General features: G+C 38.0%; 2 protein-coding genes across 6 annotated transcripts in view; one reads left to right on the top strand and one right to left on the bottom strand.

The window, feature by feature from the left end:
- Positions 1–26,468, top strand: part of LOC131432595 (furin-like protease 2) — a 967,327-nt gene that overhangs the window by 776,902 nt on the left and 163,957 nt on the right. The gene's annotated exons all lie outside the window — the stretch shown is intronic.
- On the bottom strand, positions 22,985–24,302 carry LOC131432597 (lipase member H-like). The gene is made up of 4 exons (XM_058598962.1): positions 24,060–24,302; positions 23,606–24,000; positions 23,209–23,548; positions 22,985–23,147 (listed from the first exon to the last, which is right to left on the bottom strand). Exons 1-4 carry the CDS (start codon positions 24,260–24,262, stop codon positions 23,069–23,071), a joined length of 1,017 nt encoding a protein of 338 aa, XP_058454945.1. The 5' UTR covers positions 24,263–24,302; the 3' UTR covers positions 22,985–23,068.

A 26,468-nucleotide genomic window follows, 5' to 3' on the forward strand; every position in this document is an offset into this window, starting at 1 on the left:
AGTAACATTTATGATGTTATGAAAAATACGAGAAAGGCATCATTACACCACTAGGTGAATTGAACCAAGTTTTTAATGTAGTCTGCGTTCTCCATCGCCAAATTTTCATTTTTGTAATCCTCATAAAACTTTTAAATAAATTATTCTCTGACACAAGACGATGCGAGCAGCTGATTTCGATGAAAAATCGCTGGTTTATAAAAATCACATGTTCAACAAGGAAGTAACCACCATATTGAAAAATATACCTACTTTTAGGTATAAAAGTTTACCTATGATACAAAAGATTATCTACACCCAACTATAAAGGAACATTTTTGAAATATAAAGCGTGAGTGTGAAAACTAGCATCAACTAACTATAGTATTCAGTGAGTGTGATTTAATTATGGGAAAACATAATTGTTGTAAACCTTTTCGTGATAATGGAAAACCTTTAATAGTCTACCAAATTAACTTATTTCAGTTTTTCCAGTATTTGGTTTTCGATCCCGGAAGGTACTCAAAAATTTAATTTGGATCGCTCTACGATTTCGCTAAGATGGCTATACTGATTTTCAAAAATTGCGAATCTAATGAAATGATTAACAATCTATTTAAAGTATTTCAGCTACATCGAGCTCCGAATTCCGGATTGGGAAAGTATCGGAAATAGAGAAACTAAAAGAAGGCCAAAACGAATTTAATAATCAAAAATTTAAATTGCAATAAATTGATGGCCCCATACAAAATTGGTGAATTTTATCCGATTCTAACATCCAATTTTGATATTACAGGGTGAAAGTTCTACTATTATATATTATGTATCATTTGCATCATTGTAATCTGGTAATGCAAAAAATGAGCAGGTTTTATGCATGTTGGATAGAAAGTTTAAACTAAACAAGCTCCACTGGGCTTTTTCCTCCTCCACGATAGACAATAAACAATAAATCTTAGCAAGAAGTAGAAATACTGCAAAAAAAAGGCGGGTGGGTAATGTCAGAGACATAACTGGATGTCGTGAATACGAAAACAACTGACATGTTCCTTAACACTTCCGAATATCAATTGTATGAATTATGCACGCATTCCCCTTTTTCACATTTTTCGCAAAAACAAAGAAAGTTTCACTTGATCTCGATTACTGTGAGTTTCGCACAGCGAAAAGTGCACAAATCTAAGCAAACTGTTCTTGATTTGTAGTAAACTGAGGATATTTCCTACGATTTGCAAACAACAAATCCTAATAGTTCTTTAGAAAACTTTTAGAGCCATTAGAACGGCTGATCTTGTGCAATGCTATCCACCGTTGTTTTTTTTCGCAATGCTAATGACTGGCAGCTGTGACGTAATCGCTCTTGTCGAAAGCGTGCAAACGACACAAAACACATCTGCTCGCAGTGGCGATACAATCCAAACTGATTCAAGTTTTGTTGAGAGGCTTGTTTCTACCTGATTTCGTTTGTAGCTTTTTCACTAATGGGCGGTCCTAACGGCTATAAAAATAGCCGCATACAGAATTTTAATGTCGATTATTTCATTTCGGATTTGCATATTTTATTGAAAGAAACTATCAATATGCTGTAGGGATTCGTTTCTAGCATTCACAAGGACCAAATTGAGGAACTCACTGCGATATTCACCATTTTTCGGAACATTTTTCCCGGACGATTTGTTGTACAGCAGCAGATATTTTGTTCTCTTCCTTAGAACGCATTCTGATTGGCTGGTGTTGACATGGAGCAAATGAGACAGGTTTTTCAATAGTATACTATTGAAATACTTCAATGCTTTTGCTATACACGTTTAAATTGAAAAATTTCGATTCTATTGGTAGTTAGATTATATAAATCCTTTCACAGATCACTGAGCTATGAGCTTTAAAAATACGAGAAAGGCAAACGCGCCTTATGAATTATCCTCTTTGATACTCGTTTATACCAAACATTTCAGAAAAGTTTAATTTTGAATTATTTGAGAGTATGTCACAAAACTGAAAATTTTATCATAAAATTGTGATCATATTTCTGATGGCATGTCGCAAGAATTATGTTGATTCATTAGATACAACAATAGATATTCACGATCAAAAACTTATCACTCTCTCAGAGGGTAAATTTTGAAAAGGCATCCCATAGTAAAGTAAGTCGTATTCACGACAAAAGCATGCTTTCGAGTACAAACGGCTCGGAGAACTTAATGAAAAAAACAACAATTTTTTGTCGTGAATACGATTAACTTTACTATGGGGTGCCTTTTTAAAAATTAGCCATATGGAAGAATGGGCAGAACTTAATCGTGAATATCTCGACTTGTATTAACGGCAGCAGCATAATTCTTTCATCATTTCATCAAAAATGTGATCAGGAATTTAGGATAATATTTTGAACAGAGTGAGATAACCACAAATAATTCTAAAATTAAATTTTCTAAAACTCTGAAAACAACGCGGAAAACTCTTTACTAGTGTTTGGCTTTTTCGCGCAAGGACGACGATTTTGAGGTAGCCAGGAACATATCCTCATCTGAATGCGTATAAAAGTGGAACCGTGGCCGAAAATCGATCAGTTCTTCTTGTGTGTTGGATGGAAGCAGACGTCGTGAGAATGATTTATCGAGGGAGCGATATCATCAACCAACAGCGACGGAGAGTGCACCTTCTGCATGGTTAAAACCTCAAACGCTCAACGTACCAACTCTCATTCGCATTCTGAAACTGAGTTCTGGAACTATATTCCGGAACTGATTTCAGTTTCGAAATGGTAGTTCTAGAATTGCAACTGAACTCTGAGTCTGCTCTTAGTTCTAAATTTAGTTCTTGAACTCAGGTCAAGTTCCTTATTCAGGAATTCTTCTACTCGGTTCTTTTTAGAATCATAATAATACTCCGAAAGAATTATGCGACGTTTTACTGTACTCTATGCAACCCATCTTGGTAGTCATGGCGAGAAATCGTCTTCAAGTTTCAGAGCTTAGTTCCGGAATATGGGTTTAGAATTCAGAGCCTGCGTGCTGAACTGTATTCTGGAAAAAGATTCCGGAACTGATTTCAGTTTCGAAATTGTAGTCTACTAAAATCCAACTGAATTCTGAGTCTGTTCTAAGTTCTGAATCTGGTTCTTGAGCTCAGGTCCAGTTCCTAATTCCAGAACTCTTCAAATCGGTTCTTTTGTCCTAAATACGACTTACTTTACTAGGGGGGGCCTTTTCAAAATTTGCCCTGTACAAGAATGGACCGAACTTAACCACGAATATCTTTTGATGATGAAAATATGAACAGGAATTCGTAATTAAATTTTCAATAGTGTGAAAAAACCCTAAAAATAATTTCGTGAATCATTTAAATCGTGAATCTTTTAAAACTCTGAAATATAAAATTCCAACTACTCGAGAGGATAGAGAAGGATGAAAAACATCACAATTTGAATTTCACCAACTTATACCAGATTTCATGATCAGTTAACCCACAAGTTCCCGCTATCAGCTAAAGGCTCCCGAAAGACTGACAGTGGCGTGCGAGCCATTTTAACGCAAATTTGCTTAATAACATCACGAACTACACTAAACCATATCTTTCCATTCAATCAGAACCGGCAACGACACGCAATAAAAGTGAAATTATTCCTCGACGTTTGTTTGATGGTCCCAATCAACTCCTAGTGAAACCAACACTAGTCGGACCATAAATCGGTTGGGTTCACTTAGCTGCTCGTTCCGCCGTCAAAACGATTTGCCGAGCACGGAAACAGTTGTTATAAAACAATGCTGCCAACGAATTACGACAAGTGCCAACCAAGCAAATAAAGCGATAAAACATTCGTCATTTCTCCAAATTCTGGAGCGACTGGGAATCCGGCACCTTCTTCGAAATGTGCGTGCTCTATCGTACTGCAGTGTATCTTTACGAGGACTGGAATAAAATTCCTGCTTCGACGTGCCAAGATAAATACGTCCGTCGTGGCGCTGGAGAAAGATGCGGAATCGATGTCTTCCGCGCGGCACTGGAAGACGCAGAATTGTGAGTTTATAGAAGTTGATGGTCGTAAAATATTAATGACCCACTATCGTTCATTTTCCCCACTCCAGACGACCGAAAAATAGCGACCTGAAGTGACTCAAACCGGGTCAAGATCGAGAATCAGCCTGGGGAAGCATCAAAGTGCGGAAAAGAAAAATTGCTCCATGTCCAGGCGACGACAGGAGGAAAAACAGGCATGCTAAAACAGAACGCGCTCCCCTGATCCGATTAGAAAGCAATGAAATCAATCATCGAATGAATTGATTGAGAAATTGTTGGAAAAATATTTGATTAGCTTCGATTGCATATCTTCTGACTGACAGAATCGTCCTGCTGTGGCTTGCTGGCAGGGGAAGTAGGCAATCAGGATGAACCGCTGATACAATCTCGTCAAATACAATTTCAAACACTGGCAGGATTTCCTAGCGGGATTCGATGTTTCGAACAGAATAAAGTTCAAGTCAAACAGCTTTCAAATTAATTCCGGCTCAGTCGAAGCAAGTTATACAACGCGTATCAGTAAAGTACGTACTGCGTACATCCAATAGCAAAAGCCGGTCCGGTATTGCCTTCGGAACGAGCTGCCAATGATTTATGGATGATTGCATTATCTACGGCTCAGAGCAGCTGAGGGATTAGCATTTCTGCAGAAATTTATTTATTCGCTTAGTGCCTGGTACTCGCTTCTCGGCCGTTTGCTTCCCGGCAAAAAGAAAACCCGGCAATCGGTTCGCGTATATCTTTCCATCTCCTCGGGAGATTTTCCTGAAATGTATTTTCTCGTTGGCTCGAGCTTTACGAGATCCGACGCCGAAGCGAAGCAGCTTGCTTCGTCGAGCTCATTATTTTACGATGGTTCTGGTGCACCGGAGTCGGTTACGCAAAAGCTAGGCTGGTAAAATTGCAGTAGCTGGGCGTGGGTTCGTTGTTAGCAAGATATTTTCATACACAGAAGAAAAAAATATGAATTTTACATGTGACATGAATATACAAACGATATAATTCATAACTACTTGATTTTTCAAATGACCCAATATTTCACGCACATAGAATTTTACACGCTCCGAGTATAATTTGCACTCGGCTACCAATTACCGCTGTATGGATTTATATGTATCAATTACTCAGCAAGCAGATATGTGCTTCTGTGGTTCAGTCGATTAAACGATGTGCTTTGTGATCTGATGTTTCTCGGTTCAAGTCCCGCTGTTGCTATTGATCTTCTGTTTTTTATTTCATTCGAGTTCAAGCTATGTAGTTATCAAATCACACAATTTTACATGTTCACAAGTAAAATCACAAGATTTTTTCGAACTGTGTATGTTTTATACTTCTATTCGATTTTAAGGATCCCCAAGTTTTATCGACAAGGGATCAGTAATGAAATCGAATTATTTTCCAGAAATCTTAAACTAAGCTAAAGTAGAATATGTAGAAATCCGTTAAGCAGAATACACTTGAATCAAGAAGACTACAATAAAAGGTCGCATAAATTTACGAAAATGCGTAAAAGTACGTCCAAGAGGAAGGAACCTGCATGCATTTTTTAATCAGTGGAAATGTTCTGCAGTGAAGATATGATTAAACACATCGTACAATCTATTCCTCAAGAAAGGAGACGAGATTTTTGACAATATAATTAAACGTCTCTCAGTTTACTTTCCTTCACGAGAACGTACGATGCAGTCGGTCACGATGCAGTTGTGTATTTACCTCGAAGTTTTATAAATCTCAGAAGAGAATTCCGTCTACGCGAAACGCTTTGGGACTGTCTGTATAAGCACTCATACAAAAGGATCGAAAGGCTCGTATTCTGCGGCTGTTCAAATCATTAAAAAATAAATGAAAAAACTGTTTTAATCCACGTAGTGGTGTAATGATGCCTTTCTCATATCAATCAAACTATCATATATAATACTGTGGTATTCTTCAAAATATTTTTCTTCGATTCTTGAAAGAATAATCGAAATAGATTTGTTTGACCGTCAACTGATAAAAAATGTCAATTGGAAAAGATTTGAGGTCGATTTAGAAAACTTTTTACGGTTTGTCGCTCTTTTCAGTGATGGTATAAAATTTTTAACACACTTTACCCTATATTTGCGGATCCGGAAGTCGGATCCGGATGAAATTCAGGAATTACGTATGGGACCAAAGGACCTTTCATTTGAACCTAAGTTTGTGAAAATCGGTCGTGCCATCTATGAGAAAAGTTAAAACACATATTTTCTTTTTTTTGCACATTTTACCCCATAACTCTCGAACCGGAAGTCGGATCCAAATAATATTCAGGAATTTTGTATGGGACCTCAAGACCTTTCATTTGAATCTAAGTTTGTGAAAATCGATTCAGCCATCTCTGAGAAAAGTTAGTGCACTTATTTTCACAATTTTTTGCACATTTTACCCCATAATTCCGGAACCGGAAGTCGGATCCAAATAATATTCAGGAATTTTGTATGGGACCACAAGACCTTTCATTTGAATCTTAGTTTGTGAAAATCGGTTCAGCCATCTCCGAGAAAAGTTAGTGCAAAAAAAAGGCGGGTGGGTAATGTCAGAGACATAACTGGAAGTCGTGAATACGAAAACAACTGACATGTTCCTTAACACTTCCGAATATCAATTAGCTGATCAATTGTATGAATTATGCAAGCATTCCCCTTTTCCACATTATTCGCAAAAACAAAGAGGCTTCACTTGATCTCGATTACTGTGAATTTCACACAGCGAAAAATGCACAAATTAAATCAAACAGTTTAGGTTTGCACTAAACTGAGGATATTTACCTTCGGTTTGCGAACAACAAATCCTAACAGTTCTTTAGAAAACAATGCAAACGACTAGCAGCTGTGACGTAATCGCTCTTGCCGAAAGCGAAACTAGCTTTGCAAATGACACAAAATACATCTGCTCGCAGTGACGACAGAATGATTCAATTTTTGTTGGGAGGTTTCTTTTTACGTGATTTCGTCTGTAGCTTTTCCACTAATGGGCGGTCCTAACGGCTATAAAAATAGCAGCATATAGAATTTTAATTTCGATTATTTCATTTCGGATATGCATTTCATTGAAAGAAACTATCCGGATGCTGTAAGGGATTCATTCATGCCTTTCAGAAGGACCAAATTGTGGAACTCACTACGATATTAAGCACTGTTCGGAACATTTTTCTCGAACGATTTGTTGTACAGTAGCAGATATTTTGTTCTCTTCCTCAGAACGCGTTCTGATTGGCTGGTGTTGTGTTGGGTTAATTGAAACAGGTTTTTCAATAGTGTACTATTGAAATACTTCAATGCTGTTGCTATACACGTTTAAGTTGAAACATTTCGATTCTATTGGTAGTTAGATTATATAAATCCTTTCACAGATCACTGAGCTATGAGCTTTCAAAATGCGAGAAAGGAAAACGTGCCTTATGAATTATCCTCTTTGATACTCGTTTATACCAAATATTTCAGAAAAGTTTAATTTTGAATTATTTGAGATTATGTCACACAACTGATAATTTTATCAAAAAATTGTGATCATATTTCCGATGACATATAGCAAAAATTATTTTGATTCGTTAAATACAACAAGATATATTCACGATCAAAAACTTATCACTCTCTCAGAGGGTAAATTTTGAAAAGGCACCCCATAGTAAAGTAAGTCGTATTCACGACAAAAACGTTACATACACACATACGCACATACACACATACACACACACATACACACACATACACACAGACATTTCGCGTACTCGACGAACTGAGTCGAATGGTATATGACACTCGGCCCTCCGGGCCTCGATTCAAAGGTCGGTTTTCACAGTGATTGCATAACCTTTCTATATGAGAAAGGCAAAAATTCATTGAAAGTGATAGATTAAAAGAGAAATAAAATTCATGATTTCTCTGAACGTGGTAAAATGTGAGTAACGTTCAGAAATATGGCAAAGGAATAAACCTGTTTTGCGTTTGAGCCTTGGCCTGGGCTGCAACTTGCCAGGAAGAGAATTTATTCCAACCTCAACGAGATCTGGTGACATTTGAAACAACTCCTTATAAAGATTACAAAAAGTCACACCTGCAAGTGATAGTTATTCTTTGCATACAATCTCAATTAGTACATTTTTTTTTAAATGTTTTATTGTCAGACGTTAAATTGGGTCGTTTTAATAATTACGAATCAAGGTGAAACATTATTTCGGCTACATCTAATTTATAGCTATTTTCATTAACGAAGCAGATGTAACGGGTGGCAACTTAAATTTTGGAATTTCTTTCTCAAGCTGTCAAAAAAAGACAAAAATACTTGGAGAAGATCTGATTTATTGAATTTAAAGATACATTGTTCATTGTTGAAAAAAAATTAGTGAATCAGGAATCAGAACAAATTGGCTCAAATGGCATGTTCCCCTTGATATTTGGAGATTTGTACCTTGCCATCAATTTGATTTTAGCATCATTTTCCCGATATATAAGAGGAAAGGATTGAAGGGAAATGGTAAGGGTTGGACTAGGAGGATGGGAAAAATTGACGACACAAAAACACATAAAAGCAGAAGTAAATTCTGCACCCCTAAGGGATGCTGAACAATCTGCTGGGGATCACATTTAGTGGAATCAGAAGTAAATTCTGAACCTCTACGAGGTCCCGAACAGTCTGCTGTTAATAAAACCTCCAACCCCCGAGAGGATTTAGAGATCTTACAAAAGCGAGAGAAACGAGAGAATATCCTTCAATTTTAGCTCCGCATACACAGACTCAACCATGTATGGGGAACCAAAAACCCGGATACGTAGCTGCGTCAATGCGGCACAGTTACATATCAGATGATATGAAGTACCATAATCGCATTCACACAAATCGCACGAATAATACTCAGCACGTTGAATAGTAGCCATGTGATAATTGAGTTTGTAATGTCCAGTCAGAGCTCTGACCAGAATACTGCAATGATGCTTAGAAAAATGCAGTAGACACTTTGACATTTTTAGATTTAAATCTGGTAAAAATGCTTTTGTCTAAGCGCAAGTTTTCAAGCTGCGCCAGTTGCTGGCATGTTTGGATGCAGCCCAAGAACGAATCTTGTGCTTTATCCAACTAGTTGAAAGTGGTAAAGCTGGTTCAGGACCAACGAAATCATTCGTTGCACCAGCTCTAGCCAACTCATCAGCCCATTCATTTCCAGTAATACCAGAATGGCCGGGTACCCATAAGAAGTAAACAGCATTTGAAATGCTGAGGTCTTCAATTTGAGTTCGACACGCGATCACTAGATTCGACCGTGAGTCATTCGAACTGAGTGCTTGGAACACAGTACAGTATCTACCAAGTGAATGAGACTGCTCCAGCCTCATTTCACGACAGTAGACACCAGCACCAGCACGACCATTCAACATAGAACCGTCCGTATAACAAACTATGTGTTCATCAAGTTGTCGTTCCAAACAACCAGACAACCATTCCTCACGAGGAGGATAGCTCACATTGAATGTTTTGAAAGGAAAACTGCATGTGAGAGTTAGGTCACTAGGAGCGAGTGAATACTCATCCCACGTAACCATTTGAGACCACAAGCGAGTGTGGCTAGTATCATAGTCTATAGGGTTACTGTTCCAAAACCCTGTAACCTTAACCCTTTCCACGCTGGTAAGCATGTTGCATTCCATGTAGTGGATGCCCGCCCAGTATAACATTCCTGATATAGTGATCGACTATGAGTTCCACTGTTTTAAGAAGAAATGAGCTAAGACTGATAGGCCTGCAACTCTTCGCTTCCTCATAAGTGTCGCGACCGCCTTTGGGAATAAATTTGACAATTATTTCCTTCCAAGCTCTTGGAATATATCCTGTCGCAAGACTAAAAGTAAGCATTTTCTTCAAAACATGTTTGAAATTCGAGCCGACACGAATGCTTCAGACCCATCTCTGCGTCGGTGGTTCCAGGCTCTTCTGCATAGTTTCCTTAGTCTAGCAAGTTCAGCATTCCACCAAGGAGTTCCTCTAGTAGCTCGCACAATCCGAAGTGGACAAGCCTCTTCATATGCTGCAACTATGAGTGAGTTTGTCTCGTCGACAACATTTTCCAAATCAATTGGGGTTTCAATTTTTGGTTGGTACCCGTAAAATCTAGTCGCCAAGCCCTCTTCATAGAGGTCCCAGTTTGTAGATTTGGGATTACGATATGTGATAATATCAAATTTAATCATTCAAACGATCAAAGAAGATGTACTTATGATCAGACAACGAAGGTTCGAGCTCATCGGAGACGAGCCAATTCACCAACTCATGCGCAATTCTATCAGAGCAGAGAGTTACGTAAAAAATCTCATCTCTTCCAGATCTTGCAAATGTTGGACGATTTCCTGCATTGACTATGTGCAGGTTTGTACTGCTCACAAATTCCATCATATCAAAGCCTCTCGGATTTATATCTGTGCTGCCTCAAATAATATGGTGAGCATTGATGTCACTGCCGATTATAAGCGGTAAATCACTTTTGCAGCAGTATGATACAACCTTTTTGAAGTCATCGCTTGGCGAAGGTTGGTTATGCGGTAAATATGCCGAACAATAGACATATTTCCTGTCTATGCCATAAATAGTCATACCAACTGTGACAGAACAAATATCCCGAGTTGTGAGCTCCGATATGAGAGAAACATCGAGAGCACTATTTGCAAGTATGCATGCTCGAGGCATTTCACGTGGATTAGTCATACCGGTCTTGTTGGAGGCAACAAAGACTGGGTTTAACAATTTTCCAACGTAGAAGTTTCCCTTCTGGAAATATGATTCTTGAACCAAAGCTATAGAAACTTTACCTTCTTGCAGAAGTCTGGATAGATTCATAGTTGCTGTACGTTTATACTGAAGATTGATTTGTGCCACTCTAACCATTATCAATTAGAGTAACGAACACTTCACCTCCAGCACTAACCGTACAACAACTACAAGAAACCAAATATATTGGCTTATAATCGCCTATAGCGAACCATGTAAGGATTTTTTTAAATGTTATTATCATTTAAATCCCACGAGTTGCGAAGAACAGTAAGTGCTTAACACAGTAAGGGAAAACTCCAAGATATTCCGTTTACGATTGCATTGTTTAACCTCCTGCAGCCATTCAGTCATTGGCACGGAAATACACCTTGACTTAGGAGTTCCTATTTTAGTGGCCTTTCACGACATGGAACAGGAAACCAGTGGATCAATGCTTGGTAGAAAATAATTTCGCCAGGATTGCAGCTGTCCCTTGTACACAACGAACGCTTGCTCTCCGTCAATCGTAACCCACGTTCCGTTTAACGATCATCCCGGCAGACCAGACTCCGAGTGGAACTCCTCCGAAGTCAAAACCTTCACCCCATGTCAGTTCACGAATCGTTAGCACTTCACCGAACGCGCTCAAAAACTTCACTGCTTTCTCTTCGCTCACGTCTTCGGGGAGGTCGTGCACCTTCACTTCGACACTTCCATTTTCCAATGTGATTCGGAGTTTGTACTTTTTCCCCTCTAGCTTTACTTCATGTTTTCCGTCGTGATCATCGACAACTCTTTGTGCTATCTTTAGGTCACTGACCTTCACGAAGGCACACGCTCCACCTCGGTGGAACTGCAGTCTCTTCACATCTTCTTTCTTCAAGCCACGACAAAAAGCATGCACTTTTCCGAACGACGGTTTTACGGGAAAAGCCGAATAGTCGATCTTAAAAGTATTTTCTCGCCTCATCACGAAAATTGCACACGCGGCGCGGCACAATTAATATCGAGTAGGGAGAAATACTTGAGAATAGCTTCAACGGTTGACTCTCGAATAGCGCAAAAAGGATAAGACGTCCGTTCGGTATCAAGAACAACCGATGTGTACGTCGTAACTCTACACTTTTCGTAGTTTTAAAATTATAGTTTCAGTCTTCAAAACTATGTGGGGAAATTAGAGTGAGAGATTGCCATTGTACAGCATAAATCTAAAGAGAAAGTAAACAAAAAGATACTACCATTTGTAGATAAGATCTTTTCTAAGATTCGTCTTCAAATGTTAGGACGTGTGTTCGAGTAAAGCATGCCTGGTTGGGAAACAGTACCGATTCCGTTTAACCCACTGTCGCACTGAGCAAGAAGTTTTTTCATGCCGAAATTTTATCAATACCGGATCAATGTTTTATTAGAGTCATTAGAGGAGTACAAACGCTATTTGGCGGATTATTCAACTTCTGATCAACGAATTGTGATAAAATCGGATGCAATATTTTATTTTCGGAAGCAATATCATAGAAAAATTAGTTCGACAAATATACAATACTGTTGTAATAAAGACGTTCTTAGCGAACACACAAATTTTCATTTTACCATTTGAGCCGATGGACACTCTAACTAATGGTTTCATTACATGAGATGATTGGTGGAGCCTTGTTAATAACAAAACATGTTTTGCCATATCTACTGAAATGGGGGAAAAAATCCCTCTCCAAGTTCGAAATCCATTTGATTTTCGAACATTATTTTCCTCCCCTAGCTTCCATTCACGATTCGGTTTCATTTTCCGGATCAACCACCAAATCTCGTCGATATTGTTGAATGTGTAGCCTTTTTCACATCGACCGCAGTCAGTTCATCGCCGCGTCGAAGCCCCCGAGAAGTTACACGACTTGAATGGCCGTAAAAACGCTGTAAACACCTTTTGATCTGTGCACCATCAACATCAGCGGCAAACGATACCACCTTGGAATCCTGGTACCGAGATGAGGCAGTGCCTTCGCCACCCGCCGCCGCCGACGTCGCCGCCAGCAGTGCGACAACTTTCGCATTCTCATCACCGTTGCTGTAATCATCATTAATTTAATGAAAATCGATGTAAGATACAGTCAGTGGCTCATCTCGGGAAAGGAATTGGAACGTGTCGGCGCTTTTTTTTTTCTCATCCGACGGGTGAGGCTGTGGTAGGCACTGAGAAGCACTGACTGGGGAACCGTAATCCCTGTCGTAATCAGGATTCAGCACCAAAAGACGTACAAGGGATACACGTGGAAGAAAATTGAGTTTTCTCTGTGTGTGAGAGAGAGAGGGAGATTGTCTTTGCTGTGGGGTGTGACTACGAAGCCTTGTCGTAGGGGGAAGAGAAAATCGAGGGAAAGCACTTCCATGGTTTGTGGTGACTTCAAAAGTGTGGCTTTCATTCTACCGGCAGCAGACGGGATGGCTTTCAGAGTGCCAGAATTACAAACACATGACGGCTTTGGCAGTGTAATTAAAAACAAAGCTCGGAATGGGGATTTCATGAGTGTCAATGGGGGGATTTTGTTAATTTGGCACCTACAACAATCGTGTTAAGGTATCATTCCGTAAATCGAGTGCAGGTTAAAGCGATGGATTGGGCATTCTTGGAGTTGAGACCTTTTTTAAGAGCACTTTTTTATTTAATCATGTTGGAGTTTGTTTCAATTTCCTAAAAAGTTGCATGTAAGAAACAGAGGGACATTTTATTGTGGCGCTTAGTAAATGCTACCCAGGCTAGACTGTTTAGTTTTTTTTAAAGGTCCATGAACAGTGTTTTGGAACCAGACATTTTAATATATGTGTACGACTTGAAGCACACATAATACTTTTGAAAATGAGGTGTAAAATGATGATGGCCCGGCACTTACCTCCGTACATAGAAAATGAGCAAACTCATTTTACTACATAATTTCGTTTATTGTCTATAAATTTACTATTACCTCTATCTTTTCGCTTTAAGATTTTCAATGTACGCTCATCAGAAATATTTATTAAGCAACCACCTTTGAACGAAAACAGGTTCAAGGATTATTTTGGGATAATCCCATCCCTTTTATATATCAGTCCGCGCGCTTTGTCAGAAGTTTCTGGAGTCGATTCATTTGCTGTTCACTTGCTGAATATACAATTGACGGATAAAACTCAAAGTGATTATAGTCTTGTATAAAAATATCATACTCCATTGAGACAAGTCATCTGTTTGGCTATGCCGTCTTGGAATTAAGAACCACCTCAAACATCGTTTTCTACTCATCAAACCTGTTCCGATAATACCCATATTGTAAGGGTTTTCATGTAATACCAATAAACCGAAAGTCGTCATCTTGAGTTTATAAAATACCTCAAACATCATTTTCCGAAATCTAACCTTTGAACCCGTCCCAAAAATATCCATATTGTAGTAATTTCCATGGAATAAAAATGAGCCGAGCCGGAACCTCGTGTTACGAAGTAGGTTCACTAAAAAGCTCACGTTATTTGGGATTTGGTTCGTAAAACGAGTGACGTAAAAGTAGGTAACGTAAAAAAAGTGTTCGTAAATGGAGGTTTGGGTGTAGTCGGGTTCTCCTCAATATAAACACTCAATTACTTTATCACGCCAACACATTCTAACAATACATTATGGACACGAACACTAATCACAACTTTATTCACAAACTTGTTTGTAATTATTATATATTTTGCTTTAAAATCATTCAATTTCAGTTTTTTTTAAATTAAACCAAGTTGTCAAGTTTTCCAGATCATAGTTGATGGGCTCAGTAGTAGTAATATGTTAGTGGATATAAACAGTGCTATCAGCAAAATTATAGCAAATCATAGTGCTGTGAGCAAAAAGATTAATATCGCAGTTCTTTAAGATTTTCTTCACGTCATTGATATATAAAATAAATAATCGAGGACCTACTAAACTTCCTTGTGGAACTAAAAATTCAGGTTTACGGTTTCAGATATTACAGATCACTAATCACAAATTTTGTTTGCAATTTCTAAAATTAACGTAAAAATAGATGTTATCCGTCGTGCCAACTGGCCAGAATCCAAATGGGGCTTATATGCGAGTATGGGCAGCTTAAGGCGGCATTCGCATTAATCTATGGAAAATTATTGACGAGAACAGCTTTCCTGTGAAGCTCGCTAGAATGGTCAATGCAACGATGTACAGTTTATCCCGAGTTTGCGGTTCAATCCATAGGGCGCTGGTCTTACAAACCAGTTGTCGTATGTTCGAGCTCCTACCTGGCAGGATTCTTGCTGTCAGTAGGATCGTCAAACGCTAAGAATCGCCCAATTCGGTTGGCTTTCAGTAGAATGGCTTTCAGCTTTAGGCGAAATGAAATTAGCTGTACATTAAATATCAGGAAACAAAACATCATTGTTATTAGGATATTTGGAGGTATTAGCGCATAATAGCCTTTTCATAAAAGCCATTCGGCCACCCCTGTAGGACTGATGGGAAATATTTCCACGTATCGATTTGAGAATGAGATTACCTGACCTCCCCTGATTGCTATTCCTTTACCATCGTTACTATCGCAGAACGAGCTAGGACTACCATAAACTTTTCTAATTGAGCATGTCTTCTACAGATAAAACGAAAGAATGTGATTTCTGTAAATTGTAATGTTGAGAGACGAGAAATAACATAAAATGAGAAAAAGAGTTCTACAAGATCAAACAAAGAATACGAAAGAATACTTCCGAAAAATTAAGAAAACATAAATTGCTGGTTAAACGAAGAGATAGTTTAGTAAAATGAGTCTTCAGATTGAAAGGTAATCGAAAGTAGGAAAAAAAGAAACTCCTGAAAGTGCCACCTTTTACGACATGGATGCAGGAACCTAGTGGATCTGTTCTTGGCCATTTTTTCCGCAGGCTGGTCCTATCCGGTGAAAGATCATAGGTACTATCAATCTCTTAGTGAATCCCAGCCCCTTGGAACTATTTCTAGGCATCGATTCGAATAGTGTCTTATTTTGGCTGATACCAATCTAAAATGCTATGCTGTTTTACTACTACCTTCTTTCAATAGAGAAAATGGTTTTGAAGGAGTGAACAAAAGTTGTAAACCATCTCTCAGGTTCGTCATTCTGAGCAAAAGAAAAACTGTCAAAACAAGCGAATATGTGAAAGGCATCATTACACTAAATGGATTAAAACAGGGGTGGCATTATGTATCTCGATTCGACTAAAATATCATCGAATCGATTACGTTTCGTATTATGGTTCTCGATTCAAAGTCGATCATCGAGCTTCGTTTGACTTCACTCGAAGAAGTATTAGATTATCGAAAATTTTTTGCATTATGGAACCAAAATAATCGAGCTCGTAAACGACTGAACTCGATAAGAAATGGTCTAACACATGGATCAATAAGTCCCGACACTAACAATGGAAACAATATTTTTTTTTGTATTCATCAACATAATCACCTTTTAGGGTGATACAATGATTTCAACGTTTTTCCAATTTTTCAATACCATGTTTATAAAAAAAATTTATCTTTCGCTTCAAAATAAGCTTCAGTTTCAGCGATGACCTCCTCATTTGAGCCAAATCTTTTTCCCTGAAGCATTTTTTTTAAGATCAGCAAAGAGCCAGTAGTAACTGGGGGCTAAATCTGGCGAGTATGGGGAGTGGGGAAGCAGATCAAAGCCCAATTCGTCCAATTTCATCGCCATTGTTTTCATCGACTTGTGGCAGGGTGCATTGTCTTGATGAAAAAGGATTTTTTTTTCTGCATGTGCGGTCGTTTTTTTTTGCGATTTCCTCCTTCAAACGCACTAGTAAGTCAATATAATAATCACTGTTGATCGATATACGTTTTTCGAGGTAGTCAATGAAAATCACGCCATGCGTATCCCAAAACACTGACGTCATGAATTTGCCAGCTGACTGCTGCGTTTTCGGACGCTTCGGATGGCTTTCGCCAGCTGTGCGCCACTCAGATGACTGCCGCTTCGACTCTGGAGTGTAGTGATGTATCCATGTTTCGTCCATGATCACGTAACGACGCAAGAAATCTTTTTTGTTGCGAGTAAATAGCAATAAACTGCTTTCTGAATCATCGACTCGTTGCTGTTTTTGTTCCATCGAAAGCAATCGCACCCACTTGGAAAAAAAACCTTTTTCATGCTCAAGTTTTCATGAAGGATAGTAAATACACTTCCATATGATATCTGTGTCATCTCAGCAATCTCACGGAGCTTCACTTTACGATCATTCATTATAATTTTTATCACTTCACTCACATTTTCCGGTGTAACGGCTTCCACAGGTCTACCCGAGCGTTCCGCGTCATTTGTGTCGGTACGACCACGTTTAAACTCGGCGAACCACCGACAAATCGTTGCTTTTGATGGACAAGAGTCCGGATAACATTTTTCAATCCATTGTTTCGCTTGCACGGTGTTTTTACCCATTAAAAAACAATGTTTTATCAAAACACGAAACTCGGTTTTTTCCATTTTTTAAACAAAACTACAAAACGACTTTACTCCTACCTCGATAACTCAGCTGTTTCTGGTCGGATCGACTTAAAATTTTGACCCGTTTCAAGTAAAGGTTAGTACTCTAGAAAGACGTGGTTGCTGGTTTACTACGAGCGCCATCTCTGCTTTAGTCTCGGGACTTATTGATCCATGTGTTAAAGCTTTATTACTATCGACTATGAGTTTTCGAAGTTTCTTTTTTATTTTTATTGAATTGAACCTTCAAAGTATATGGAATATGTCAACAGTATCACAATCTCGTGCTATTAAAGTGTATTTGACTTTTCAATAGTTCCTAAACAGATTATGATGACTACAAATAATGGGTTGCTCCTGGTATCTTAAAGCTAAAGCAATATCCCCTGATAAATATGAAAAAAAAACAGTACAATGAAAACCGCAGAACCCAAAAACTTTTGATTAAAACCACACAAATGGATGACGTAAATTGTATTAGACTTGCAACAATACATGAAAAACACAGAAAATGTTTTATTAAAATTTCAAAAGTTTATCTATAAATTGTATACAAGAACAAGTTTGAAAAAATCCTTTACTTTTTCAAATGGAGTGGAAACGAATCGGCTTCTTGATTTAAATTGCAGAAATGTGTTCATATAAGTTTCGTTGCAACTTAAAATATCAGTATTACAAACATTTCTTTTCTTTTCAGTACTTGAACCGAATAAATGTAATCGAAAATGCCCAAACAATAATTCACAGTTGCATTCCTTTTCATGATTGCAATGTATATGGGTTTGTTTACCTATGTTTGCTATGACAATTCGAGCAACGTCAGTCGAAATCTAGTACCACATTGTTAGGATCTCGATCACGTAGTCGAAAGCGATACGTAATGCCACAGTTGTCAGCCCAGGTTTTTACTTCACGTTTTGTCTTTGACTCCTCGGTGCAAAGCAACGTAAAGTACAACTCTACTTGGGCGTCACATATCAGTTTTATCTGGAAATGGAATCTCTAAAATTTTCTGAGAATCCCCAGTTCATCAAAACAGCGAGAAATTATAAAACATACATGTGACGCAAATCCACATATGACTCAATTCATAAGAACTTAGTTGTTAAAAATACTGAATTCAACAAGAATGATCTAAAATTGTGTCAAACATATCCAGTCTTTGAAGTTATAAACTTACATATATAATTGCAACTAAATATTCCAGAATGCATTAAATATCTGTGTTCTTTCAGCTGCAAATATAACCGGCAATCCGCACAAATTTTGCAAGTTTTAGCTTGTCCGTTCAAAGCATGATCAACCTATTAATTTTTATATCAGAAAAGTAGTGAAAAAACTAGTAACACATTGGCTGAACAGTTCCGAGCCTAACAAAAAAGAAAACACGATTTTTTAACTTTATTCATCAACGTAATCTCCATCAAGAGCAACGCAATAATTCCAGCGCCAAAACATTCCAATATCACTTTTGTAGAACGATTTACCTTTGGCTCAAAATATGCCTCAGTTTCGGCGATAACCGTGGATGTGGGAGCAATTCGAAATTCAATTCATGTAGCTTTGCCATTGTTTTGATTGACTTGTGACATGGTGCGCTGTTTCGATGGAACAATTTTTTTTCTTTGTCAATTTCAGCCTTCAAACGTTCTGATAACGCTACTTAATATTGACTGTTGATAGTATTTCTTTTCTCAAGATAGTCGATAAATATTACACCAAGCGCATACTCCGCATACGCATATCCCGGGTTGGCGGTTCAATGCATAGGACGCTGGTCTTACAAGCCAGCTGTCGTCTGTTCGAGCCCCGACCTGGAAGGATTCTTAGTGTCAGTAGGATCCATAGTACTAGCCATGCAATGATTCTGTACACTAAGAATCGGCTGCGAAGTCTGTTGAAAAAGAAAGGTCAAATTCCACCACAGGAGTGTAATGCCAAGACTTTGCTTTGCTTTGCATACCAAAATAACGACGCCATAACCTTTCCAGCCGATTGTTTTGCTTTCCGGCCCGTTAAACGAGGTTCACCAGTTGCTGTCCACTCAGATGACGATCGTTTTGATTCCGGAGTGAAGTGATGAATCCATGTTTCATCCATTGTCACATATTGACGCAAAAATTCCGGTTTGTTACGTTTAAACATGGTCAAACACTGCTCAGAATCATCAACACGTTCTTGTTTATGGTCAACAGTGAGCAAATGCAGTACCCACTTTTAACAGAGCTCTCTCATAGTCAAATGCTCATGCAATATAAGGCCAACAAACTCTTTTGATCCATCTAGTGATGTAATGATGCCTTTCTCATATTACTTATATTTCCAAAAATATCACTAGAAGATTCTGTGAAGAAGTTTGTTTTTAATCTTAAATATAATAAGAAACTTTCTTTGGGTATGAACTAACATAAACATTTTAAATTGTAAACAGTTATGACAAATTAATAAGCATTTTTCTTTATTTTGCATCGTCGCACTAAATGATCAAGCACACTTTACCTTACAGTACCTTTATTTGAGCCTAAGTGTGTGAAAACCGATTAAATCATCTCAGAGAAAGTTGAATGAGTTTCGTTTTAGAGTTTTTGATCACTATTTCCGGTACTTCTGGAACCGGGAACTGGGAACCAGTATAGCCGAAGTTGGTTCGCTTATTAAGTAATATCGCCTACAAATTGAACCAGTTTTGAGCCAAATCTAGAAGAAGTTGACCCTTTTTTGCATCATCGCTCTAAATTACGGTGTGTAACACACTTTACCCAATGCAATGTTGCACATATTCTTCGTGTAACTAATTCATTTATCCATCTTCGGTGGGAATATTCTTATATTACTTACGCCCTTCTCGAACAACGTTGAACTATACACTGAACCCCTTAAGGGAGGAGGGGGGGGGGTTGGGTTTAAACGATGTAAAAATCATAATTTTTGCGATTTTTTTTCCAAAATTATCGTTTAACAAAATAAATTCAAATGTTTTGCATGATGAAAAGCATCATTCGAACAACATTTTGTATTTTTTTCGTGGAAAAATATTGAGAAATGAGGTATTTTTGAGAACGTTTCTTAAAAATCATGATTTGCGGTGTCCACTGTATCTCAGCGCAGACTAATCAGAAGTGAACAAATGAACACAGCATCGTTAGAGTTGAAGTTTTTTTAAACCCCAACGTTTTTGTTTGATTTTTAATTTTTTTTTAAATTTTTGGTGGTTATTCAAAGTGAAAACTACGATTTTTCACGAAAAAATCCGCCATTTTGTGGCTGTTAAACCTCCCTAAAGTAACAAACAACGAAAAAGAAAACGTTGGGGTCTGGTTTTTTATATGAAGAAAGTGTGTGCAAAATTTGAAAACAATTGGTGCAGTAGTTTTTGAATGACGATGGACACGGACTTTCAAAACCTGCTTTCGAGGCAAACAGGTTTAAAGGTTTTTGTCTAGAAAATCAATGGAAACAATTAATTACTCCAGGGAGCCCGTAGGGTCTAACATTTTCAAAAAATCATATTTTTTCTTTTATAATTTATTATAACGAAACATTTCAAGAATGTTTTGTCAAGTTTAGAAGTCAATCGAAGTAGAAATCTTGGGTCTGTGCACCGAGCTCTTGCTTCTTCGTAGAATGAGATAGCCATAGATAAAGGTCAATAACTTCCAGAGTTTCGTTCCAATAGGCTTGAAAACTCCACAGAAAATTCTTCAAATGAACATATAAAGAAAATAATAAATGATTTTTTAAAAGTGTTAGACCCTACCCGCCCCTTAATTTGATTATTTCAACGTCCTAATTTGCTTGTTTATATCTTAATTTGCTTGTTTCAAAGACAGCACGAATGATCATCGCGAATTAGGTTTTGACGACGATCGCTGCATGAATATTTGTTCCACATTCGCGTTAAATCATTCGGGGGTATGTTCAATGCGAATATCAACTGCAAGGAATAGATCTTCATGCGAGCAGGGAAGCAGCGTCGGCTTCGTTCGCACCCAAACATACGGACAAGTCTGAATATCAGAGCGGTTATCGAACAAAGGCGAGAGGAAGCGAACGACTATCATTGCGTTTTGGATATTCAAGTAACATTGACCGTATGCAAGCATGATAAAATTCATACACCAACATTCGAGTTTTCCAATCTGTTTCCCCCGTTTAGATACGGATCATATTAAAACTAGCTCAAGACGGCTACACGTCTTAACAAAGAATAAAAAACATGTCGTCGATAAACTGTGCCGAATGACACAGAATCCGTAGCCGTCCGGCCTACTTTTCACTAGTAAATTTTTCAAGTGATTGCATAAACTTTCTATATGAGAAAGGCATTAAGTGAACTTGTGTAAAATAAGTAGGTACGTATTGAATAAAAAATTTACATTTTAATTTCACCTGAAAAATATAGATATAAATGTGGCAACCCTGCACGCTATACGAAATTGAACAAAGTACGCCTCGAACGGAGCAAAGCCGCACTTACCGACGCGTACCAGTTTTGCATCGTCATTTTGAATAACGATTTGAATGTTTTGACAATCATCGCCCTATCATTCAGGAACCGGAAGTCGGATCTGGATGAAATTGCACAGTATATTTAAAGACAGTGAAAACTTTAATTTGAATCATGATTAGTCCCAAAGTAATTTTGTATATATACTAACTAACAAGATCTGCCTGCGCCTGCCTTGAACTGACTGAGTTGCTGAAAACTACTCAACAACGCCACATCAGCGTTAGAGAGCACCAACAAGGCATCCCAGCCAAGGATAATCTCTCTTGTTACAATCTGAAGAACGTGAAGATCCAGGAAAAATCCAGGAAAGATTTGTGCCACAAACGAATGATATATTTATATTTCCCCCCTCTTTACATTTCTTTACTACCTCTAGGGGAGTATGCCGCCCCTTAATACGGCATTCCTTCTTATCCTATAACAACAAGACAATCGGCCACGTTAAGCTAAAGCAAATGAGCCAAATAAAAATTTTATTAGAAAAAAAATGATCTGCCAACTAGATGAATTTAGCAGTAAGTTTTATGAAAATGTACACCTCGTTCCCCATCGCTTGTGAAACTCATGAAATTGAAAATTTTCACTAATCGCACTGCAATACCGGAACCGGAAGTCACACCTGCATCAACCTTTCGGGGACTTTTGAAAAAAATTCAAGACCTTTTATTTGCTTCTTAGTTTGTGAAAATCGTTTAAGGAATTTCCGAGAAAATCTAGTGAACATTTTTTCATAAATTTTCACATATATCCTAGCAATTCCAAAACCGAAAGTCAGATCTAAATGAAATTCAGGAAAATTGTATGAAACTGTAGAACCTTTCATTTGAATCTAAGTTTGTAAAAATCGGTTCAGCCATCCCTGAGAAACGTGTGTGACTATTTTTTTCCTTTTTTTTTTGTGCATATTACTCTGTAATTCTGGAACCGAAAGTCAGATCGGGATAAAATTTATTTGTCACATACACACATACTAACACATACAAACACAGACATTTTATGATCCCGACGAACTGAGTCTAATGGTATATGTCACTCGGCCTCGGTTTTCACAGCGATTGCATAACCTTTCTGTATGAGAAAGGCAAACAAGTAAAACGATAGCGAGTGTGACTTGAACCGAGAGTCATCAGATCACAAGGTACGTCCATGTATCAACTGAGTCATAAAATCACATGGCTGTGTGTCAGGTAAATAGCACATATAATATATATAGCACATATTCTCCATCTTCTTTATATTCGGATTAATTTTCAAATTTTTATTACACAATAATACATAAAGTAACACTGTATAAAATCCTCACAATAATTAACTAAATTTTATTTGCTACCGTGTCATTAATATACGGGTAGTATTTTGAACTAGGCGAAAATAATTCCGCTTGGAAAGTGCTGCAAAATAAAATCAACATAAATCAATGCTCGAAACAGTGCTAACCCAAATGATTCATACCTATTCATATCACTGAAGTAGCCCATCCGGAATCTACTTGGCCAGGAACCGGTATATCGGGATGAAGAGCAATCCTTCGGTTTCGGTACTGCATAGAAATTGTGGGTAAATGCACTGTTGTAAAAATATGGACACAGCCCGTGAGACCCCTTCGGAAATGGTCCAGCGGCCACCTGAGACTTCCCGCACTGACCCATATTCCAGTTAATATGACAATTACGAAGTTTTGTACCGTAATTGGAACTGGTATGAATACACTGAACTACCTTCGCTGCCTTTTTCGGATCTAACAGTGAGTATATTCTACTATCATCGAAGCCAGGTCCCGCTGGTTCACATGCTAAAATAAAATCTAAAATTAGTACTTCCTGAGAAAAAAAAATCCTGAAATCGCGACCATCGATTCGCGCAAGTTTTCCGAAACCAAATCTTCTACCGGCCTCGAACGCCAGTTGAGCACCGAAACTGAAACCAAATATGAATCCATCGGCCGGATCGAACCCAACCGTTTCCAATCTTTTCAGCAGACCAACCAAATCGTTTGCCAAATTGTTAAAGTTTGGCATCAACTGGCCGAAATAGTCCACATTTTGGTTGTCGTTGCCGTAACTCATAAATAAAACACATCCACTTCGATAAGTCGTCAGGTTGCTCTTCGTATCTTTGATCCATTCGGTGTAACTTCCCTCGCGCCATCCGTGAACTATTATGGCAAACGGTTCCTTTGGACTGCATCCGTTTGATTCGAAATCACTGTTTTTACTGGAAAGGTTCATCCATTTTTGTTGCTGTCTGTAACGAACAAAAAGCCATGAATTCTTTATTCACAGAAAAATGTTCCATGCCGGCACCGATTGAACAAAGTGAACCGAACAGTGCCGTTGATGACGTCGGCCGCAAATACCTTGGCGCCGACTAGAACTAACACAAAAAGGTTACACAGAGCAAACCGAGTTGTAGCTGACATGGCTGTATTGAATACCCGTGAGCACAATTTAGTTTCAAGTGATACTACTTCAAACGACTCAAGTGTTCTACTATATTGTGGATCCATCCCGATCAACAATTTATTGCCAACGGTTCAAAGACCTTCGTGTTCCAAACATACGCTGCTTACATAGGTAAAAATCGAAATCAGCTTTTCGGCAAAAAAATTAGTTGATTATCTGAGTTTAGTTAGTTGGTTTTCAGTACACTATTTCTTTCACTAAATTTGATTTGTTATCCTCAATCCCCCAAAGAATGCCAATATATTGGTTGAATTTGTTGATTTGTTAGTTAAATTCGTCAACTAAACATGCTGTCATTTTTAAGCGGATTTTCTGTTAACAAATTTGTTTACTGAAGTCAGTCATATTCCGGTTGCCAAAAAAACTAGTGTAACATGGATCAGGGTCATTTCTCCGAAAGCCGTTTCGCCGAAAGTCATTTGGCCGAAAGGGTTATTTCGCCGAATGACATTTCGCCGAATGACGTTTCGCCGAATGACATTTCGCCGAATGGGTCACTTCGCCGAATGCCATTTCGCCGAATGCCATTTCGCCGAAAGCCATTTCGCCGAAAGGGTCATTTCGCCGAAAGGGTCATTTCGCCGAATTCTGCAATCGTCTTGAAATCGTAATTAGTATGATTTAAATTAAAGACAAACGAAAGATGATAGCATTAACGCCCGTTTTGTTAACCTACCATGGTACTTCTTGAATAATGATTGATTGTTGTACTCTTGAATAAAGATTGATTCATGAACCTCAGAAAGTAGTTCCCAATAAAACTTGTTGACTATTAGCTAGTAAGCATCAAAGCAATTGCATAGGTGTATTTCCCAGGCAAATGTAGGTGGTATTTTCCGTTTATTAAGTGAAAATGAAAAAATACTAATGCGGCTACGCCACATCGTTTTGGTTCATGTGCTGTCCGACCTCGCTACCGCTCGTTCGGACCTAACTAAAGCAAAGAAACCTAGCTTTGAGCAGACCGGGCAAACGAGGCGGTTACAGGTTTGTATGCAAGAGGCCGCCACTTCCGACGGCGGGTCGGCGGCCGACTCAGCTGGCGTCGGCTCGACCGCTTTTTTTTGTCGCCGAGCCATCTTGGCTTCGGTTATGTGGCTGCGCCACATCAGTTATACAGAAGACATAACATGCAGGAGATATGACCCTTACGGAAAAATTACCCTTTCGGCAAATTGACCCTTTCGGCGAGATGACCCTTTCGGCGAAATGACCCTTTCGACGAAACGACTTTCGGCGAAATGACCTATTCGGCGAAACGACTTTCGGCGAAATGGCATTCGCCGAAACGACTTTCGGCGATATGACCCGCTCCCAAGCTTGCTATCGCTTTTTATTTGGATAAAGAGATAATTATAAAGCCCTTGTAAAACCCCTTTTACAGCCTTTAAACAGTAAAACAGTAAAACAGTAAAACAGTAAAACAGTAAAACAGTAAAACAGTAAAACAGTAAAACAGTAAAACAGTAAAACAGTAAAACAGTAAAACAGTAAAACAGTAAAACAGTAAAACAGTAAAACAGTAAAACAGTAAAACAGTAAAACAGTAAAACAGTAAAACAGTAAAACAGTAAAACAGTAAAACAGTAAAACAGTAAAACAGTAAAACAGTAAAACAGTAAAACAGTAAAACAGTAAAACAGTAAAACAGTAAAACAGTAAAACAGTAAAACAGTAAAACAGTAAAACAGTAAAACAGTAAAACAGTAAAACAGTAAAACAGTAAAACAGTAAAACAGTAAAACAGTAAAACAGTAAAACAGTAAAACAGTAAAACAGTAAAACAGTAAAACAGTAAAACAGTAAAACAGTAAAACAGTAAAACAGTAAAACAGTAAAACAGTAAAACAGTAAAACAGTAAAACAGTAAAACAGTAAAACAGTAAAACAGTAAAACAGTAAAACAGTAAAACAGTAAAACAGTAAAACAGTAAAACAGTAAAACAGTAAAACAGTAAAACAGTAAAACAGTAAAACAGTAAAACAGTAAAACAGTAAAACAGTAAAACAGTAAAACAGTAAAACAGTAAAACAGTAAAACAGTAAAACAGTAAAACAGTAAAACAGTAAAACAGTAAAACAGTAAAACAGTAAAACAGTAAAACAGTAAAACAGTAAAACAGTAAAACAGTAAAACAGTAAAACAGTAAAACAGTACAACAGTACAACAGTAAAACAGTAAAACAGTAAAACAGTAACTGCAGAGACGGTTAGGAGTTAGCTACGGGTTCGAGTCCCGTTTCTGCGGTA

The sequence above is a fragment of the Malaya genurostris genome, chromosome 2, assembly GCF_030247185.1.
Source record: "Malaya genurostris strain Urasoe2022 chromosome 2, Malgen_1.1, whole genome shotgun sequence".
In the NCBI taxonomy this organism is placed as follows: domain Eukaryota; kingdom Metazoa; phylum Arthropoda; class Insecta; order Diptera; family Culicidae; genus Malaya; species Malaya genurostris.

Excerpts from the sequence above, each read along its gene's own strand:
- LOC131432597 (XM_058598962.1), bottom strand. The coding sequence starts at position 24,262 with ATGGATCCACAATATAGTAGAACACTTGAGTCGTTTGAAGTAGTATCA. Across the intron at positions 24,001-24,059 it reads CGGTTCACTTTGTTCAATCG|ACAGCAACAAAAATGGATGA; the intron begins GTGCCGGCATGG and ends TGTTCGTTACAG. Across the intron at positions 23,549-23,605 it reads AAAACTTGCGCGAATCGATG|CATGTGAACCAGCGGGACCT; the intron begins GTCGCGATTTCA and ends ATTTTATTTTAG.